Consider the following 22,793-nt stretch of genomic DNA (forward strand, 5'->3'; position numbering starts at 1 on the left):
CCCTTCCAGTGTGTCCCATTCTGTTGCCCACTAGCCATAAAGATGGAAATCTCCCGCTTTCTGAGCCACCCAGAGAAAGGCCCATAGGGCATTGTTCTGAGTTCCCATCATTACTTTAAAGGGAAAACTTCTCTGTGTCTGGAGATCTTGACTTTTTGAAATCTAAAGATGATGTTTTTAAATTCTGTACAGTGAGAACCTATTTAGGAATCCCCAACCTTGATTTCCAGATGAAAGAGGAAGCGATGCTATACTGGATCAGTCAGTCCACTGTTGCCGTGTCCTGACATATAGCAATGGGAGGAAAGGAGGGATAATTTTCTGGCTTACGGTTCTAGGGGAAGAGGATTCTGTCCATCACACAGGGATGTCAGGTAGCAGGAACTTGAGGCAGTGGATCACATTGCATCAGGAAGCAGGAAGCAGAACTGAAGTGCCCGCTATGAGCTCATTTTCTCCTTTCTATTCAATCTGGAACCCAATCCCCATCTATGGTGATGTCTGTATTCAGGGTGAGGCCTAGAACCTCAGTTAAACTTTTCTGGAAATGCCCTAACAAAACCTCAGATGTATATCTTCCAAATTTAGTTAAGAATGAAGATTAAGTGTTCTAACATCTTTACTGTAAATCTGAAGAGGACCTGGGAGAAACTTCCACTGCCCCTCCCCCCCGTCACTGTTGCTGTTGGCGATGTTGATGGCTCTGTCATACTCTCCAGAAACATTGACTGATAGGCTCTGGTGAGATTTGATGCCATGCTTGTTGTTACCGGAACCTTCACTCCCCAGATGCATGCCAGCTTCTTGAAATATCAACTCCTGGTGATGACTGATCTGACGGCTGCCAACTAGCCTCTCAAGGAGGCTTCTCATTTTAACTTCCCTGCCATTGCCTGTGCAATATGTTCCCATTTGTAGTAGTGGGATATTCTTAGTCTGTGTGGTAACAAGGAGGCTCCCCTGGTGTTTCTGATGTGATAAAGACTGGCTCAGAAAATTCTTCACATTCATGGCATCCTCTCTTGTGGTCAATCATGAGAACGCAGGGAAGATCTCTGCTAGATATCCTAAAGAGGTTGGAAGGACCAGACAGCTACTGCTGAAGAAGACATTTTTTTTTTCAGGAGCAATCTTAGGATGAATGGGCCTCCATAGAACTTGAATTTGCTTGCACTCAATCTTAAGGTTAGAGGCTGGTCTGCAGATGGTCAGGTGCCCACTGGCCTCTAGACATTGCCAAATATACCTGGGGGCAAGATGGACCTGGGTGAGAACCTCCCATCAACTTGTCTATCACTTGAGGTTTACAGCAAGAAGGCAGAGAGCTAACTCAGAAGATGGTATTTTTTCCCTCTTATAAAGAGGAGGAAGGTTTTGCTCACATACACAATAATAATTTTGAAAACAGAACAAATTTACAAGGTGCTTTTCAAGACCAAATCTGTTCACATTGCTTCCGTCTGCTGTCAGATCAAAATCCAGGATCTTTAGTGTGGCCAGCTCATCTGTTTCACTTTAACTGTCCCCGTTGTTGTCGGGTGATGGAGTCTGCAGGCACATCAAACTGTTGGCAGATCTCACGACAGTCACGCTTTCTCCAGGATTTAGATATGAGGTCTTCTCTGTCTTTGGTCATCCTTATAGCTTACTGCGCTCTGTCTCTTGGGCCATAAGTTCCCTATTTCCTCCTACAGGCAGATGTCACTCATTCATCCGAGATGAACTTAGGTGACCCCACTCTATCCTCTGCTTCCCCTGTGGTAAAAGGCAGCCATACTTTCTTTGGCTTGCTTATTTGTCTGTCTTTCTGACTAGGTTATTAGCCCATTGATGAAGGCAGATTTGTCTCTCACAATCACTCCTTTTCTCAGAGATCACACGGATCCTGGCACTTGTTGCTGTTTGTGAAAAAGGGATAGCAAGTCTATCCAAGTAATATTAACTGAACTCTGTGAGCAATGCTGCCCACCACCTTCAATGTGGTGTTGGAAATGAAACCATAGACCCCTTGATCTACCATGGGGTACATCACTAGCCATGCTTATATTTTTTTATATATTTTATTCTTTTTTAACTTTTTTGGAAATGATTTCAATTAAAAATTTAAGACAATCACGTATCAGTATTAATGAGTTCAAGAAGCTATCTGGGCTTGTTGGATAAGACCTCTTCTTTCAAGAAGAAAAGTTCAGAATATCAAAAGGACACAAAAGGACATTTTTGTTTTATTTTCAATTCAAAGTGAAACTTTTCTTAGAAAAATGCTAATCCTGCCCCCTTTAAGTTGAATTAACTTAGTGTACTTATTATTTTTTGCATATAACTATCTTATGTTTCCCAGAAGTTTTGAGTACTGGAAAATACACTGGATGAATTCTGTCCACAGAGCTCTTTCTGAAGTCACTCAGTATTCTTTGTTTGGGACCTTAATTGTTATTTTGTTGTTGTTTTAATCAAGGAAAACATTAAAAAACAACAAAAAACATACCCAAAGATTTTCACATCAAAATGCAGGTTTCTAGTTTCTTCTGAGCAGTGTGAAGCTCTGCAAAAGCCTGGCTTCTTCTTGGCTCAGGCAGGAGCTGAGCGCCATGTGGCTGCCTCTTGGGGTAAGAGCGTGCTCTGAGGCCATTTCAGGAGGCATACGGCCCAGGTATTGCTTACCTTGATCTCCACAGCCAGGCAGCTCCAAGTGTAGAGTTTAGTCTGAGTCATGAGCTAAGGGAGGGAAAGGTTAGCCAGTGAGTGTCTGAATTAAACATGGGTGTAAGAGCATCCAGGTGACAAGGATCCTGTGACAGCCGGTCTTGAAAGTGTCCCATTTTCATGAAGCCAGAGTTTAATTCCATGAAGTGGCCAGCTAAAGTGTATGTTATGTTCCCAGCACCAGCACTGGCTGCAGAGGCTTGAGGAAGTGCTATCAGGCTTCTTGGCCAAGACAAATGCAGCCTGCTTTCGTTTGCTCTTTTGGTCTGAGCCCAGACCTTTCTACGCTCTCTTTTGTGGCTCAGAGAAACCAAATTTCCTCTTGCTGGACCATTTTCATCTCTAATGAATGACTTCCTGCCCTGTATTCTGGGGGCATGGTGCTCTAATGGCTTTCTCAGGCCCTAATGTGAGAGACGGAGAAGCTCAGGAGTGGGAGGAACTAATATTCTCCACTTCCCATCCCTAGTTCCCATGCTCTTTTGATAGGCCCTTGGGGCTTGCTTCTGACTTCTAGTGGACAGGTCTCAGGTTGAGTCTTCCACTTTCCTTCCCCAAAATTGGAAAATGATGGTGTCTGTCTCACTATTAACAATGACATTATATTCTTAAGTTATTCAATAAATGGTGGCTTTTTGTTAGGATTACACATAGTCCTTTTAAATAGAAACTGGAATGAGGCCCCTCAAATACTGTCGCAGGAATTCTAAAGCAGGCACTTGCATGTGAGACTCCTCTGAAAGAAAGCGGGCTCTTTCTCATTCATAATGTGTTGTTATTTTCCAGCTTGCAGACAGTCTTATCTTCCTCAGCGACAGAAGTAACTTCTGTGGTGCATATCTCCCTGTGGTGGAAATGGAATTTGGAGGTCACACTGAGGTCCTTATGCCCACCCCAGAGAGAGGAGAGAGAGAGAGAGAGAGAGAGAGAGAGAGAGAGAGCGAGCAGGTCTTGTCTGCCAACACTGACCTCATGGGAACATGACTGCCTATCAGTGGGAACATCATCCTATCCCATGAAATGGAACTTCATTTTCATAATCTTTGTGGAGGTTACAGAGAACAGAATTTTATCCATCTTTGCCTGGAAAACAACTCCTCATTGAGAATGTTGCCCAAAAGTCAAAAATGGGAAGGATCTTTTTTCTTTTCTCCTTAATTTGAATCACCCCAAATTTCTGTGTTAAGGACAATAGTCAAAGATACGATAATTGTGTTTTAGGTATCTTGTCATTTAATTCTGTCTCCTGAATAATTTGGATAGCATGTATAATCCTGAAGTAACCAGTAGTTGTTTTTTTTTTTTTAAGTTTTTTCTTTACCTTGATACAATTTGTTTTTGTTTTAACTTTTGTTTTTGTTTTTTTGAGACAGGGTTTCTCTGTAGCTTTGGAGCCTGTCCTGGAACTAGCTCTTATAGACCAGGCTTTGACAAAAGAACATTTGCCACTGAGTTTAAGGCCCACCTGGGTAATACAGAATGGGTTCATCTTGAGATCGTTAATTATTTCATGGAAGATTTTGTTTCTAAATAAGTTCCACTCTGGGGTTTCAGAGCACAAGGCACATCTTTTGGGGGGACTTCCATTTACTCTTCTCCACTGGCACATTTGTTTTCTATTTGGATAATGCTTAAGAGAAGTCTGCTCTATGAACGGGTAGCAGTCCGTGCTTGGAAGTGTGAAGATACCGTCTGTGTATTCAGTTTTATGGCCTGAATGGTGCTTCCAAAATGGCATCAGCTGTGCTAAGGCCAGGGGTCTTTTACACATAGCTCTCTGTCTCTCTGTCTCTCTCTCTCTGTCTCTGTCTCTCTCTCTCTCACACACACACATCACAATACATGAATAATAATTATTATTATAATGATAATAATATTTTAAATGATCAAAGAGTGTACATATCATAGCTCTACTTTGGTTACACACTATGGACATGACTGCGCTTTCCACTTGTGGGGCGTGGTGTTCTCTTTTCCCAGCTCCCTGTTGTTAATAGGAGGGGGTTTTCAAGTCCCACCAGAGGAAAAAGGCTTTGCTGTGAACAAAAGGAATTTCACAGGATTAGATAAAGCCACCTATTTGAAGGTCAGTTCTGCCGTTTCTCATGAATGTGGTGTATTTACCCAATAGAGTCTTATTTGGCCATAAAGAAAAATGAAATCATGCCATTGCAGGAAAAGAAGTAGAAGATGATAAAGTTAAATAAAACAATAAATGAAATAAGCCAGTCTCACAAAGGAAAATATCACATATTCTTTATTTTATATTGAATTTAAGGTAGGAAAAGAACATGAACTGAATAGTGGTTCTACTAAGGGTGCAGAAGGAGAAAGGGGTGGTGGGGGTCAAGGGGCAATAGAGAAGTCAATATGATAAAAGTCTACAGTGTGTGTCATAGGCTTACTATTGCTGTGATGGAAACCATGACCAAGGCAACTTGGGGAGGAAAGGGTTTATTTCACTCACTCTTTCACATCACAGTTCATCATTAAAGGGAATCAGGAGAGAAACTCAAGCAAGGTGGGGGGAATCTGGAGCCAGGAGCTGATGCGGAGGCCATCCATGGAGGAGTGCTGCGTACTGGCTTGCTCCTCCTGCCTTGCTCAGCCTGCTTTCTTATTAAGCCCAGGGAGGACACAACCTATAATGGGCTGGACATCAATTACTAATTTAGAAAATACCCTACAGGCTGCATAGAGTTGGATCTTACATCTTCTCTGATGTCTCTAACCTGTGTCAAGTTGACATAAAACCAGCCAGTCCAGTGTGCTTATGTGGAAATGTCTCAATGAAATTCCTTAATAGGTATGACTAATGTATGCTAAGAAAGCAAACAGTATATGTGGAAAATGCATTTAATTCCCTGCGCTTGCCTAATACCAAAGCATGGCAACAGTGCCCTAGAGTGGGAACTGTGACTTGCTGCCCAGGATTATGAGTTGCTTTTAGCCTGCTATCCCGAGAAAAGACTAACTTTAATGCATGAATTTTTATCAAACATGAATTTTTCTGACACCACCATAAAAGTTAAGAGACAAAGCATTGGAATATTGTAAGTGGTTGTTGACTAGAGAGCGTCATTGACGTGAAGCAGAATACATTCATTTTTGAGATAATGGTAGAAGTGATGCCACAGTATAAAAAAAAGAGTTGTTTTTAAAATCTTATAAGAATTAATGGTGGTTCCCATTTTCTGTGGTGTTTCATAGTCACAAATCTTAAGGTTTGGGACTCAAATAAGGACAGGCTCTGAATTATTATCCTTTATAAACATTTCACAGCAAGGACAGTGTCTAAATTTTTACTCACTCATAATCATAAATATACAGTAGGAGATTAATTGTCTGGGTTTATTTTTCAAAACTCTGATCTGAGGTGTCACCGAATTATTATTTAATTTCAATACTTAATAATCAGCGATTTGAATTCTTTGGGCTCCAGTCATAGTTTCAATATTTTTTCAGCGCTGAGAATTGAACCCAGGGTTTTGAGTAAACTAATAGCTTAGAATTTTTATTGAATATTTAAACAGAACCAATACTTCAAATATTTACGGTAATTTTGTGTTTAAATTGAGTGTGCTTTGAAGAGAAGTGGGTCTACAAGATGCCTACGTCTTCTTCATCTTAGTTCTTTCTCGGGATAAAAGCTTGGAAGATGGCTTTGAAACGTTAGGAGATACTGAGATTGATAGTTCTGCAAATTGGTTTTAAGTATTTGAATTTATAACTATCATCGTGTTGCGAAATAACATTGATTTTGGAAGGGCTCACTTCCTTTTGTCGTAATTCAAAACTGCGACAGCTCGGGTTTTATAGTAAGCATAAAACCCAGTGAGGTAAGTTCAATGAGGTAAGGTTAGCGTTGGAAGTTTTATTAACAGAATTTTAAGTATTAACACATGACTCACAGTTCCCATGTGTTTTCAGAAATTTTCTGGGACTGAACTGAACATTAAATTTTGAACTTTGGACTAGTCGCTTAAAACCATTTAATTTTAAGTGTAAGAAGTAGCCAAAAACCGAAGTAAGAAAACAGTCTTATGCGGAGTTGGCTGGCCTCCTAACTCACGTATGATAGGAATTCTACATTTCTGATACCAAGCACTTCTAACCCAGCATTGCCATCTTCAGTAGAGTAGGTGCCGTGAGGGACTAAGGTATCATTTTTTGGCAAGCAGGTAAAACAAATGCATCTTTATAATACGAGAGTATAACTTGTGCTCTTAATAAGTTGGTGATTGTAACTTTTATAAGCATAGCATGTAGCTATTTAATACTAAATATCCCCAAATTCTAGCTTCTTGAAAAAGCTCCACATGGGTGGGATTATATGTCCCTTTCCCTTTGTGCAGCATTGGTGCTAACTGCAGTGCCCAGGAGGAAGACACACCTCACTGATGTTACCTGGCAGGCCTGAAAGCCCTAACTGAAATGGTCCAATCTCTTATTACAAGATTGGGAGAGGCATTACAACAAAAGGCTGAAAGCCTTTTAGAAGAAAGGGGCTTCTGTTGGTTTTCCAACAGAGCATTGTCCCTTCCTTACACATTTGCTGAACTTGGTCTCAGTAGCTGCATTTAAATGGGCGAGGGTCTGAAAAAACATGCAGAGATTACCCTAATCAGTTTTCCAGAGAAGCCCTCCCATGGGTCTTAGCCTGTTCCTCCTCTGCACACAGGTTAGTCTCAGGCCAAGTTCTTCATGTCAGGGGTTGTGGGTCGCAGAGTCCTTCATCGTTTGGGTGTTTCCCAACATCATGTGTTGTAGGTGTCCAATCCTAATATCTTGATATCTTTTCCACATTTTCTCCAGACTGTTCCTGACCAAGCAGTCTCTTAAATGTCTGCTCCTTTCTTCTATCCAGTATCTAAGGAATAATCTTTAATCTCTTCCTTCCTCTCTCTGTGCATGCATAGACCTTCAGTCCTGCCTTCTGTCTCCTGAGGATGTCCCCAAATGGACTACACACAGCTACTTTCCCCTCTTCTCATGGCAGCAGTCTCCCACGTGGCCAGGAGCACTGCTTACTTGTAGCCGGACTCCATATGCTTCTGTGGTCTGTTTTCTATACAACACTCTGAGCAAATATTTTAAGAAAAAGTAACTTCAAATTGTTGCCATCTTGTCCAGTGAACAAACTCTGTTAGGCTTTCCTAACATATTGGTTTTGGTCAGAGGGGTATTCTGACATTGTCTTGAACACTTCCTGAATACAGACCTCGAGTCAAACATTTCTGCAATGACATTTTCTTTTGGTGAGAAATGCCTTTCCCAACCATCACCTGGCAGCTCTTCTTCGAGGAGCTGAAACCCATACTTGGGTTGCGTTATCTTCCATGACTTTAAATTTGCAGAGCACACACACACACACACACGCACAGTTAGTGTACCTTAATTTTTTTCTGAGCCCTCATCTTTCTCCTAAGCCTGTGCTAAGCTTGTATTAAAATATATCTTGAATGAAATTCCCAGCTGTGCGTCACTGTTTAAGAAAACATAATCTGCTGTGGGCGTTCATTGTGATTGAGAGAACCAAGTTTGGTTTTTTTTAAATGCACAAAATTACAAAAAAAAATTTCTAAAAAGAAAACATATGTTATGATTTTCTACTGATATTTACAATTTGAATACAGTGCTACAAGACTTGATTTGATTTCTTAGACTTCACATATGTATTTCTCTCCAGTTATCATGAAGTTTATTTTTTATTAAGGCTGAAGACATAACACCTAGCTGCTCTACCGTCCCCTGTATTCTCATAGCTATATAGTACGGTAAGCCATAGACCTGAGTGCCCTGTTAAAGGGGCACTTTCTAACACCTAGAATAATGGCTGACCCCAAAACATATCTTCTTGTTTGTTTACTGGGTATGAAAAGGATACCAACAGAGGAGAGATGAAGTCTGAGTCACGACTGGGCGCTCAGTAGGAGGTAGACATAGTCTCATCAGTACAGCCGGTTTCAGTAGTGTAACTGCCAAGGGAAAGTAACTTTTGATATATTTAAAGACTTGTATAAAAATTTTTAATAACAGTGCTTATTTTGAATTCTTCTCTCAACAACACTGCAATGAGATTATGCCAATAGAAGCAGTCGGTGTACTCATAGGTAGTCGCTCAGTTCTCTTCTAGAGGTCAGTAGTTTCTAATGGCTGTAGAATAAAGCCTATAGGACTGTTGTCAGGACCGCTGTTGCATCAGCCTAGTAGGTCCAGTCTGGAGCCTGTCCAAACATTCTCTGAAGTTTCTGTTCTGTCCTGGAGCTGTGTGTCAGCCTAAGACAGTATAATAGTGTTTCCACAGCAGAGTTAGAGAACTTATTTGTTGCTGGACAGAAATATGACCGGAAACATTTCAATACAAAAGAGACCAAATCCTAAACGAAGTTTTATGTTCCAAGAGCTGGAACTTGGAGCCTTACTGGAATCACAGACCTGTTCTTGCAACAGGATATCCATAGGTCACACATGACTGTTGAGTTCCTAAGGCCTGGCTCATCCTCACTGAGATGTGCAGGAAGTTTAGCGTATGTGCTAGATTTAGAAGACAATCTGAAAAGTAAAATATCTCCCGTTTTTCATTTTGATTATATGTAGAATAGTGATATTCTAGATATAATGGATTATATTACATATGTTATTAAAACAATCTTACTGTTCTGTTTAATAATGTAGCTCTTAGAACATCTAAAGTTCCAGGTGTGGCTTATATTATCATATTGACTTGGAAACAAGGGCTTGAGTTTTGTTCCTAGAAGGGTGGACATGCCTGATCTAGCCAGTCTACAACACTTATCAAGAAAAGTCATCCTCACATCAGTTATGGTAATAGATCAGTTTTCAAATGCTCATCAACTGCAGAGAAGATCAAGGTGATTTTTGTAGCTAAGTCTGTGTTGTTAGCTTTCAATAAAAGCCTATCAAACTACTTAGCTGCCCTGGAGTATTTATTCCCAGTTGGCAAACACATGTATCCACCCACCCAGACACATCCCAGCACCTACACACATATCATGCATTGTGTGCTGAAATATTTTAAAGTTGTTGTTGGATGATATACAACACTGTGGTCCATGTTAGAGCACAAAGCATTACCTGCTGGTTCTCTGCTCTTCCTGTGGACTGTTGATCATCCAGCCTTTATTGCATTCCTACAGTACATAAATCACTGGATTAGAGGGTGCAGAAAGCAAAGTAATAAAATATAATCACAATAACAAAAATTTATTGAGTGTTTCTGGGTGCCAGCACTGTGCTAAGTCCCTTACTTCTGTTATTATTTAATCCTCAGAACAACTGGATGAAGGAGGCAGTGTTACTGTCTTCATTTCATGCATCACATTTTATTCATGCATAAAGAAGGTCTGTGGGGGAGCTCACAGTCATTGCTATGAGTTGGTTGGACATGTATCTGCAATTCTGCCTGTTTGTGAAGAGCTGTTTGTCTGAATGCGTGGTTTCTATCCATTGAACTTAATGCTGTAGGTTTAAGGAGAGTCTTCCTTTCGCCCTCATTCCTCCTCTTCCCCAAGTCCATGATACCTAACTCACATGTTCATTCCCAAAGACTCTGACTCTGCTTCCTTTGAGTTTTGTCCTTCGATCTTTTTATTTTTTTCCCTTTATTTTAGCGTGAAGTGAAAAAAGAGCTAAAGTAGAATTTGAGGTCCTATGTGTAAAAGAGAACAGGGATTTTCATTTCCTCCTACATTCATGGTAATGTGTAAAACATCTAGTTTTAAGATGCATACATATTATTAAATCTGGAAGTTATCACAACCGTTTTTCAGTGGTTTAAGGCCTCATAGTCTTTATTCTACCCGTGTTGGTACTGGGGTTTGTGGAGGAGTCCTTTCCTTCAGTCCCTTGAGGAGCCAGACTTTCAGAGATTCTGGAATCTTGCAACTCTACCATCTACTAAGTGTGGCTTCCAGGATTTCCTAAGGAATGACAGAGTATTGGTACAGGGCCAACAGGGAGTACATTTGTACTGCAGCATTTGGGCTTATATCTCATGACTAAAACCCCAGGCTTCATTTTTCTGTGATAGAGCTAGAAATCCTAATCTTGTTCACTATTCAGGAGGGAAAAGAGTTGGGTGTGAATGAGATTGAGTAGTTGCCACAGCAAGTTTAGGGGTTGAGGTTATTTTGGTGTTTGTGTCTTTGGAAGCTGTGTATGTTATATATCCTTCCAATTTGGAAACTGTCTTCTTATTTGAATGATTGTGAGTTGAATCAAATTCAAATAGACCCTTAACCCAAGTCTACTATTAGGCAAAACAAACAAGCGGAAGGAGTTTGGATGTGAAATAAACCATCTTGGGAGTCTTTGTGAGTGTTCTAGGCTCATTATCTTTTAAAGTTGCTCTTTATGAAGGCATGTTTGTTTTATTCTAGAAGAAGAGTCAAGTAAATCATGAGTAGCATTTAGTCTGTGACAGTTTTCAAATGCTCCCTTTTCCATCAAGTGTTTTCCATTTGTAGTAAGGAAGGCTGCTTGTTGTCCACTTGTTCCCGGCTGCTCAGCCCCAAAATAATAACACAGAAACTATATCATTTAAATTACTTTTTGGCCCCTTAGCTCTTGCTTCTTATTGGCGAATCCTTACATCTTAATTTAACCCATTTCTATTAATCTGTGTATCACCACATGGTAGTGGCTTACCAGGTAAAGTTCCAATGTCTGTGTCCAGCTGGGCTACATGGCTTCACTTCAGCTTCACCTCCTTTCTCTCAGGATTCAGTTTAGTTCTCCCTGCCTACCTAAGTTCTGTTCTACCTTATCAGGCCAAGCCAGTTTCTTTATTGAATAATGGTAATCACAGCATACAGAGGGAAATCCCACATCACCTCCCCTTTTCTGTTTAAGTAAAAAGGAAGGTTTTAACTTTAACATAGTTAAATTGCATATAACAAAACAGGTATCAAGCAATAATTACAGTTACAATATTTATATCTACTTTATCTTTTGTCATAACTAAGGAAAACTATAACTATAAATTTTTCAACTCCATCGAAGACTCTAGAAGGATATAATATTACCTAAGTAAACAGGGAGTGCTTTGTAAGCAACTTACAAAACTCTAGAATTGACAGAGACATCTCACTGCCTAGACAGTCACCCAAAGTTTTTCTATATTGTTGGGGCATCCAATCTTCAGCCTACAGTCCCATAGTATCCAGCAGACTTTTCCATGAAGCAGAAAATTTCAAAGACAGGTCTACCAATATTGGCAGTTTGTCAGTCACTTTTTTCTGTATCCTGCAGAATGTCAGGCAGACTCTTTCATGAAGCAGGAACTTGGAAGGACCATCTCACCTTTAGACAAGTTCAGCAGTAATTTCTCTGTGGTTACTGCCTATCCAGTTAAGCAGTCCAGGCAAGAGCAGTTTCTTGCCCAAATGCTATCCAACTCCAGAAGAAGCCTCTTTGATGCCCATCATCCTCTTGAAGTAATTGGCACTGCTAGGAGCAGATATGTCTCATTGTCATGAAAAGCCCTAAGTTTTTAAAACATTTTAAATGCCATATTCTGAAGGTCTCTGAAAGATTTGAAGAGTGCCTACCCATCTGAAATACATCTCTGTACATCTAGAAAATCTAACATGACTACAAGCTTGACTATTATAGATGATTATCTATTAAGCTATATTTCTTAATTATACATTACATTTTGAAATGAACACAATATTTCAAACACAATACCTCAATCAAGAGAAGAAATACAAATATAATAAAATTGACTTCAAATTTGTATCAATAAACCAATCCTTAACAAAGCAAATCTCTATAGCATATCCCTCTTTAAATGTAAAGAAATATTTATGAACAATATTTGGGAATATGGGCATAGTTCTTCTCCAAAATGCTTCCTGATTTTTATTGGGCAAAGTAATTTTTTGAGGGGTGTTCAAGGTGACCTTTCAGATCCATCAAAGCACATTATTCTGGAATTAATCCACAGGTTCTCATCTTCTGTGGAAACGAAAGAACTTTTTTTCCAAAGCAATATATCCTTAGACCCAAATTTTGTAAATAAGAAACCTTTAAAGTATATATATGTTGGTTACTTATCTTCTTCACAGTCAAAAATTCAAAGAAAACACAATAATATAATCCAGACTCTCTGTGTATTCTACATCTTTGCATGGCTTGTTTTAAATCTATTATTTTTTTTATTATCTTTACTTTTTTAATCTATGATTGTCTATACTCTGTCTCTTTAAAGACTTTAACTTTTTTAAACTATTTACTTCCTTTCATAACTATTTTTTTCCATATCTCTCCCAATCCTACGTACGTTTATCCAACACTGTGACCCATTTAGAGGTCTTTTATGTCTGAATCTGTTCCCTTGTGTATCTGTAATTCTTTACTGTCCAGGAGCATTTCTTAAAATGCTGAGTGCTTCTTAAAAACTTAAGCTGAAGCATGACTAGGATGTATACGGCCCTGCCTGCTTGCTCTGAACAGTTCAACATGGTAGAAGTCCGTTCACTGCCCCTGCAAGCCATGCCCATTGCCCCAGTTCCAAGTATGCAGTGGCTCTGTGTTGACCCATTATGCAGTTTGTAACATACTGCATATGCAAATAATCACACAGAAATCATATTATTTAAATCACTGCTTGACCCATCAGCTCTAGCTTCTTATTGGCTAACTCTTACATCCTCTCAAGTGTTGCTGTTGTTATAAGATTGACAAAAACCACTTGATTTTAAAATTATATCTTTTACGTCAAGTGGCACTTGGTGTTTTGTCACAGTCTTGAAACTGTCTGTGAAGGCCCACATAAAATCTGTCAGAGAGGTCAGGGACTGTTTATTCAGAACCTTTAGAAGCATACCTCACTATTGTGACTGGTTAAAATTCCTGGGCGCTGACATGAAGATCAATAATGCTTAACTATGATTTTGGCAATTTTTGGCAATTTCATTGCCAAAGTGCTTTCCTTTCAAGTTATTACCTGGAACCTAAGTGATAACAAATGCTTTATTTTATACTGCAAGATAAAAAGTTACATTTTCATGTTACATGTTTTTATGGATTCACACACATGGACAGAGACACACACATACATGAATGCACAGGCACACACATCTGAATCCAAAGGAGATGAGCAATTCTCCTAAAATGGAAAGCTGTTGCTAGTTTAAACACCAGACAGCTAAGTCTCATGTGGTTAACTGATATGGGAAAAATAGGAGTTCAGCTTTATGGGTCTTTGTTCATTGATTATATCATACAATTCTCATTTCTTTCTATTTTTTTTTCTGGGAAATGATAGCACTTTTTGCTTTGCCAGGTATTATTATTGAGTCAACTGCCAAAGTTTAAGAGAGAGTGTCAAAGGCTATTAAAATTATTTGGTGTTGAGTGAAGGACAAAGAAAGGTATTCAACATTTTCAAGCAGTTCAACTTTTATCTTTCTACCTGATGTTGGCCCATGGCTTAGAAAGGCTTTCCTAACTTCTTTCTCTCTTTTTTTCTCATGATGTTTGCTGTTGGCAGCATGTGAGTAGCAGAACTTTAATCTACTCACTGATACCCACTTTAGAGTTATACACTCTAATTTTTCATAGGCTCTGCTCTTTTCTTGCCTACTCTTCACTGTCTTTAAACTTCAGCACTCTAGAAGGCCTGCATGCGTGCTTGTGGTTTTGCACCATCTGGAAGTCCAAGTTTGACTTTAGAAATGATGTCATACTTGCTTACTGCAAGCTGAGCTAATGTTGGTTGAGAATTGGATGCAGTTCAGGTCAGTTTTTTATTTTTAAAAGAGCCTCACGTTTCTTCTTTTTTTTTCCTTCTTGATTCTAGGAGACTGTACAAAGCTTTTAAGATAGACTAAAGGTGATTGAAGGCCATGATACAAATTCCTTTGAAGTGAAGTTCATGCTTTATGGCTCATGGAAAATAAACTCCCCAAAAGAAGACCTCAGCTGGCACAGGCATTTCCCTGCCATGTTGAGTTTGGGTGTTATGAGTAGTATGTTGATCACAGCCATCCTTGCTGTTTCAATCCAGGAAGAATATTCTCATAGAGGGGCTCACTTTTAATCTCTTATGAGCTCAGGCTAGTTCAGCAGGGCACTGCCAAATCCCAGGCGGTGAGGAAGTACCATAAATGCTGTTTGTACTATTCATTAGTGTGAAGCTACTTCTTCCAAATGTTTGCAACCCACTTTTGTTCTCATCCTTGCATATTGGGATTTACTTCTATCCCAATTTTGTTGGTGGACATTTCCTTCTGGTCCACACATAGAGCATCCTGCTTTGATAGCTAGGATGCAGGCCTAAGCCACCAACTGTCAAATATTTCTTCTCTGAATCTCACTGAGTGAGCTCATGTGAAAACACCTATGATTGATGAAAACTGTTTCAAATGGCAGCTATACTGTGGAACAGTACATTCTGCTGTTTATCAAGGAGCTGTTCAAATTACCTTGCTTTGAACACGAAGTGCAAATCCTATTTTGTTATTTGATAAGATAACCCAAAGAAAGTAACGGCGATGTTCTGGTTGGCAGGTGACATCAACTTTAGATATTGATGAGCCACTTCAGAACCTGAGATGCTTAGGTAGCAGCTGAGGGTTTTCATTGTGAAGGTTTGGGGATCAAGATCGCTCCTAAAACCTTTTTTGCCATCCTGTTTACCGAGGTCAATGCATTGGAAGAGGCATAGCTATCATATGTGAAGAACCTACAATTCTCAGTCTCTGATCACAGAATATCTACCCTTTCTGGTAGTGCAGTCAGAACCACTGCCTCATAGCTCCAGGCTCCTGACATCTCTCCTCCATGGCAATTCCCAGCTCCATCCTCTCTTCTGGGGCAGAAACTGTAAAAGCCTCTGACATTTTAGAATACAGTTTTGGTGCACACACCCATTTTTAGATAGGGGTAAACAAAGAAGATTCTCCAGGAACTTCCTTGTTGTGAACATTATCCTCTCCTGACGTAACATTATCCTCTTTTGGCAAATGTCTACCCCAAGGTATCCTCTCCTGAGGTAGTTTACCCAAGTAAAATACCAAAAAGTACCAGGCATCGAGAGTCTAGAAGCTGCGGCTAAAGTTGGGGAAGGGGAGAGTTCCTTGCCCTGATCTTCATAGACCTGGGCCCAATATGTGTCCTTACAATGTTCCAAGTTGCTTCTTCACTGTGTTCTCATCATGCTCACGAGTCTTTTTATTTTGCATTATTATGGTATTCTTAAAGCCTACACTTTTTAAATTTTAAGTCTACACTATGATATACAGAGGGAAAATTCTCAACACAAATTGGTAGGCACACAATAGTCTTCCACTTCTTGTTGCCAATCTTTTTTTTCTCCTCAAGGCTAACACTTCTAACCCTTTTTGCCTGGTTATTTTATCATTTTTACTTCTTGGTGGTTGATGCTGCTGCTGACTGTTAATTTTCTGTTGTGGAGATCAAGGGTCAGACATCTGTCTCTGTATCAAGGGTCACCACACTATCCCATCATCCATAAGTAACCTGTTGTCCTCCGACCCCTTTGTTCTCTCAGAAGGCTTATGTGATATTTTAGTTTCCAGACTTGGTTTTGTTGTTGTTTGTTCTCTTGGTCATGAAAGAGAAGGGTATGTTTGCTAATTCTTGGTTGAATATTTATATTTTTTCAATTTGATTGAAACTCCAAATCTAACTATTTTGACATATGAATTATAAAACTATGAGGTTTGGTGAGTTTTGATAATTCTTTCATCGTATTTCTACCCTCTTAATCAATTCGAGAACAGAATTTCCTCCCCATGGACTTACATATAGACTTTACAAACTGAAAGTGAAAACGCAATACTCCTGCGAGTCTCTGTTTCTTGATCTCTCTTGTGTTTCCTTCCAAGTAGCCATACTTATTGCCCCTTCTTAAGGAAACACGGAATGAAATGGCTATGCCCACATCAGACAATACATACTCACTCAGGGCCTCTGATCTTTACACATTCACTCAAGGCTTCCTCTGCTCTATCTTTTATTATTACCTCTTTGGAAAATTGATTAATCTAAGCATTTTGGGGTGACAGTGTGGTTGTTTGAATGACCATGATCCACATACAATCACCTATTTGAATGCTTGTCCTCCATTGATGCTCTATTAGGAAGGAATAGGCAGTGTATCCTTTTGAGGGGAGGTGTGCCTTTGTTGGAAGAGGTTTGTCACTTGGCATGGGCTTTTGAAAGCTCAAACGTTCACACAAGGCCCAGTGTCTCTCTGTTTGATGCCTGTTAAACAGGATGCAAAGCTCTCAGCTACTGCTCTAGCTCCAGGCCTGTCTGATTCCCACCGTGATGATAATGGACTAGCCCTCTGAGGCTGTAAGCAGATCCCAATGAAATAAGTGATTCCTCTTTTAAGAGTTTCCTTAGTTATAACGTCTCCTAACAGCACTGGAACAGTATCTAAGACAGACAGAACCATTCTGATGCCATCACTGATATCTGCTAAAATGGAAGTACAATAATTTTAGTAAAGATGTCTAATCTTTTTTTTTAACATCCAATTGAGAAATCAGATGCCTTGGGAGTAATGCCTTAGATATCATTGTTTATCAAAAATTTCCTTGGAAAAACTTGTAGGTAGTTATTAATAATAATTAGGAACAATAAGCATTCATATAATATGTCACAGTTGCTCTTAGAAACTGGCATGATCTATATTTGTAAACATGAGTGAGAATATGATATAAATTGATAAGGAGGATTTGAAAAGACAAAATTAATTTCAGTGGTTTTCATATTTTTGTATTGTCTTTTTTTGATACTTCAGTGATACTTTTCTTTTATAATCTGATCGGAGTAGTGTAGAAGTAAAACTTACTTTGTGTGTGTGGTATCCAGAATGTTAAATTAAACATAAGGCTTGGGGCTGGAGAGATGGCCATGTAAGTATGAGTTTGGAATCCCAGAATCCAGGGAAAAGCCAAATGTGACAACATTCATCTATAATCCCAGTTCTGGGGAGGCAGAGACAGGAGGAGCCCTGGGACTTTCTGGCCAGTTAGTATAACTGGAATAACAGTGAAACATGGGTTCAGTAAGATACCATGTCTGGAAAAATAGTAATAAGCCAGGGTGGGGTACACTTAAAGATATCACTTCTCATCACCTCATGCACTTCATGTGGTTGAACACATATGTTCACATGCATCTTCGCATACATATATTCATAATCATATGAATACATACATATGCTACATATAAAGACAAATAAAAATACATAGAGCTTATGGTTTTTTCTTTTAACTAGTAACATTGGATAAATGAGAGTTTTGATTTTCTATTATTTGATCTCAGGTAGAAATAAGAATTCTTTAGTGATCTGTTTTTGAAAAAGTGTCTGGAACGCGATCCAACTTGAGAATGACTGTTTGTTCCCATGTCTTTCCTTGCCCTGGCAGCGCAGCTTCCTTCTGGCCCATGCGTTTTTCTAGTTTAGCAGTTCCTCTGCGTGTCTGTCTTCTTTATCCAGATGTTCTCTGGTTCTCCGTGTACTTGGAAGACCCTGCAAAACATGAGCAATGTTTTCCCTGCCAGGCATCTCATGTGGAGGAATCAGTGTGCCTTGTTCACTAACCTCAGGAAACATACTGTTTCCCGTGAGTAGGGAAATAAACACAGAGACATGCTACCATTTTGTAATGCCTTATTTTCCAAAACCTATATAGACTTTTTTTTTAAGTACCACTCTTCAGCTATTAGCACATCATGGTAGATTGTATGTAGGCTGTTAAAATTCATGGCGTTGACTTAAAAAGGATTCATTTATTCTTATTTTATGCATATGGATGTTTTGCTTACATGTTTGTGTACCATGTGTATCCACAGTTGCCAGAGGAGGGTGTAGGAACCCTTGGAGTCGGTTGGATCCCTTGGAGATGGTTGTTAGGCACCATGTAGATACCAGAATTGAGCCTGGGTCATCTCAAAGAATGGGCAGCCAGTACTCTTAACCTTTGAGCGGCTTCTCTAGCCCCCACCAAGGTGTCTTTGAACAGAGACTTAATTGTGATGTACTGTAGGACTCTCCGCTGCCACCCCCACCGCAGTCACCTGCTGATTACCAACAACCTCCCTGGAAAACCAAGTCCCGCACTGGTTACTGAAAACCTCTATATAAAACTGAACCTTTCACCTTTGTCCTCATTTCAGGTAGATGCGCTGAGATTACGCCTGGAAGAGAAAGAATCTTTTCTCAATAAGAAAACGAAACAGTTGCAAGACCTCACAGAAGAGAAGGGGACCCTAGCTGGAGAGATCCGTGACATGAAAGATATGTTAGAAGTAAAGGAAAGAAAAATCAATGTTCTTCAGAAAAAAGTGAGTAGCTGATACAACTCCTCAAAGATGGGTGTTGTTATCATGCATGCTTGACGTTTCAGAGAGCTTTGGAACTGTGGGAGATAGAGTATCTTTAAAATTTAGATTAGGATATATCAGTTTTTTACTTACTGGTATTTAATTTACTAAGAGTTCTACTGTATCATTTTTAGCATGATCTGTGGATTTTCTATTCGATTGCCCAAGAAATAGAGTTGTTTTTTTTTAATTGCAATCTTAAGCAATAAGGAATTATATTCCAATTTATATACAAATCTAAAACACAAATCAGCCAGGATAAGAGCTGAGGTTGTATCTCAGTGGGAAGAACATGTGTGGGACCCTGAGTTCAGTCTCTTGTAATAGAAAGACAAATAGATGGAAAAAAATTGCGGTGTGGCTTGGGCAGTGTGTGGGGCCACTGGCAGTGGGTCCAGGATCAAACTTTAACTGACTTTGTGGAGTTTATTCTCTATGGAGAGGCACCTTGCTCAGCTTAGGCATGGGGGTTGGGGGAAAACCTTGGTCCTGCCTCAAGGATGGGATGGTACAGTCATAGTTGATTTTCCAGGCAAGGCCTTAACCTCTCTGAGGAGCAGCTGTAGTGATGTGTTAGGGGGAGTGGGAGGAGAGGAGGGAGGAGAACTAGGATTGGTATGTAAAAAATTAATTAATTAATAAATAAAAAAGAAGAAAAAATCCTAAGTGGTGATTTTAATGTTTTTCATTATGAAAGTTGACCAGTGTATTTAGGGATTGTGTCTTAAAATGAATCTTTGATGTACTTTACAGTTAGATAAACTTTGATCACATCTTGTTGTCTTTATCCATTCTTCCTGCTATAACAAACCATCTGAGACTGAGTGTTTTATAAAAAGTGGAGAGTGTACAAGGAGTTCAACCATAGTAACCTAATAAGATACTCAGCCTCATTAGGGCCCATTTTTTCTCCTTCTTTCAGTGGTCCATTTCATTCCCTATTGGGATCCTGATTTTGTGACATCACCATATTTTACTTTGGGGAATTCCCATTTTCTGTTTTATATAGTTTAATATACCATGCATCCTTGTTGTTGGTGGTGTTTTTTAAAGGTCAGCAAGAAGAAGATTCATAAACCTGCTCTCCTATGAAAATCAAAATGTCAGAAATATAAAGGACTTTATGAATCATGGGTAGCAATTATTGAAACTGTAATCAGCAGAAACTGGCTGGCTAGGAAGTGACTGTAGACAGCATGGCCCTGTGATACTGCCAATGCAGGCACACAGGAATAACTGGCCCCTCCTTTTGGTGTCATTTATCACTATCTCTTACCTGGATGTTAATGTTTACATTTGTGGTTCCTACACTCTGTTCTTAATGTAGAAACTAGAATTTTCCTTTTAGATCCCCAAAGAATTTACTTACTCTCTGATCAGAACTTTCCCATTTCAACCAGCTATATAATTTATAGGTCTCAGTCTTACTGAAAACATGGAGCTCCCAAAATTGAGACTGTTAGGAGAGTATAGTAGATCATTAAGTCAAGAATGAGGTCCAGCACAGCTGCCCAAATCACAAGTCCTTCGTACTTTCCCATCCAAGTGACTTCAACTTTCACTGATACCAATGGGTAGAAGTTCTTACAAAGGCCATAGAACCCTGCATAGTTCGGCTCCTAACTTCCTAGCCTCCTTATGCTCATGCCATATCAGTAGCTAAGGGCTGTGTATTCTTCTTCAGCCACGTACATGCTCTCTTAAAGTCCTGAAATTGTATGGGACTTCAACCTTTATAGGCACTGGTTCTAGACCCATCATGGTAGCTATTTGTTCTTAAGCTCCTCAGTTGAAATGTGTTCCAAGGGTGGTAACCATATCATAGTTTCAAGGTCTGTCGTGAAAAGTAGAATGTTGAGAGCACTCAATAAGAATTTCTATATTATTTATATGAAATGTTTTGGGTGCATCAGTGACATAGAATATATTGCTAAAATTAATTATTATTGTTTGTATCTTACTGTCTGTTGAGGCTATTAGGAAGTATAAAATTACATATGTCAATCTCATTGTCTTTGTACAAGATGGAACAGCTGTAAATATCCTTTTTGTATATAACTCATGCCTTTGCTTCTTGAGAGTATGTACTCAAAATAAAGACCTAGACCTTGCCCCCCCCCCACATAAAATAGCACGTATTATTCCAACACTCTGGTTTACCTGTACAATTTTATTTTTCTAAATAGAACTTACTGCCATCTGAAAAATGTTCTAAAGTTTTCCACTGATATTTTCTGAATGTAGATTCTAGGATGTAAGGCTTTATTATTTTCCCACTGCTATATTTTTAGCACATAGCAGGTATATTTGCTCAATGGATATTTAATGAATGAGTGAGTGAACTTAAAGTGCTGAACAAGAACATTTGGTTAGTCAAGGTTGGGATCTGCTATTATTGCCTGTGGTCAGGAAAACCTCTGCCTACCAATCTGGCTCAGGGATGAGCTACACAAAGATCACTAAGACAGTTGACACTCTCTTGTTTTTGTAGATGTGATGAGATGATCAATGAATCCCTAGGTCTGGACCCTCACCTGTCCATGCTTCTGGTGCTCTGCAAATGAAATCTCTAGTATTTCCTCTTAGAGAACAGGAAAATCTCTTCCCAATGCATCCCTGTCCTATTATGCTTGACCAGAAACCTATGTGGCACACTGGCTTTCATTTCACAAACAAACAAAGTTATATTAAATCATTAATACTTTACTAAAGACTTACACAGCTTTTGTCTAGAGCTCTCAGTATATGGTTATTTGATTGGTTGTATTATTAATTCATTTCTATTAAGATATTTATGGACAAGGGCTTGTTCAGTGGATTTCTGTTTTAAAGCACCAGGTATTAATAAAGATGATTAGAGGAGACCTGCTGAAGGTGGAAGGTGGCTGTCCAGGGTAGGTGACACCTTTTAGATCAGCAGGAATGAGAGTGTGTTCTAAGAACTCAAAAGAAGATGCTGTTAGTTTCCACTGTTGTGACAAACTAAGCAAAGAAAGATTGGCTGTGGCTCATAGTCTCACAAGATTCATTCCCTGGTTGGCTGCTTCTGCTGCTTGGGTCTTGAAGTGAAGCTGAACATCATGCTGACTGAAAAGTATGCCAGACAAAACTATCGTCTCATGATATCTTAGAAATGCATTGAGCTAGGAAGGGGCCAGAAACTAGGTTCTCAGATTCCAGTGCACACAGATATAGTACCTCAGACCACACCCCAAATGGGCTGCTATCTAAAAGGCTGATAGCTGAAGGAGTTCCCACAACACCCCCTTCTAACATTTGTCCCCAATGACCTACTTTCTCCAGCCAGGTTCCACTTCTTTAAGTTTCCACCTTTTCCCCACATGCAACCAGCTAGGGCCCAGGCCTTTATCACATGACCTCGGGGAACATTTTAGATCCAATCCATGGAAGAACAATTTCATCAATCCTCATCAGTGACAGAAAACCAAGCTGGCATCTGCTGAACGTGCGAGTACAAGGTTTTATTTTGTGTGTGTGTGTGTGTTTGAGAAAATAGAGTAAGTCGGATAATGCGAATTGAATAAATAAACATTTCTGTTTTGTCCTCAATGTGTGTGATGATGACACCATGTGTGAGGTGAGGGGTGTGTGATGATCACACCATGTGTGATGCTCAGCTCAGCATCTGCCAGGAAGTGAGACTACATGAGTGGTAAGTGGCAATAGTTGTCGGGAAG

General features: G+C 39.5%; 1 protein-coding gene across 19 annotated transcripts in view; it reads left to right on the forward strand.

Annotated features, from left to right (window-relative positions):
* Positions 1–22,793, forward strand: part of Erc2 (ELKS/RAB6-interacting/CAST family member 2) — an 885,961-nt gene that overhangs the window by 342,209 nt on the left and 520,959 nt on the right. For all 19 annotated transcript variants that reach the window (XR_012912096.1, XR_012912099.1, XR_012912100.1 and 16 more), the window contains one exon: positions 18,889–19,056. Coding sequence is in view for 13 of the 19 variants with exons in the window: in XM_075988882.1 (XP_075844997.1) it covers positions 18,889–19,056 (168 nt within the window). In the remaining 6 variants the exon portion in view is untranslated. The remainder of the gene's footprint in view (positions 1–18,888; positions 19,057–22,793) is intronic.

This window comes from Microtus pennsylvanicus, chromosome 10 (assembly GCF_037038515.1).
Source record: "Microtus pennsylvanicus isolate mMicPen1 chromosome 10, mMicPen1.hap1, whole genome shotgun sequence".
Lineage (NCBI taxonomy): Eukaryota > Metazoa > Chordata > Mammalia > Rodentia > Cricetidae > Microtus > Microtus pennsylvanicus.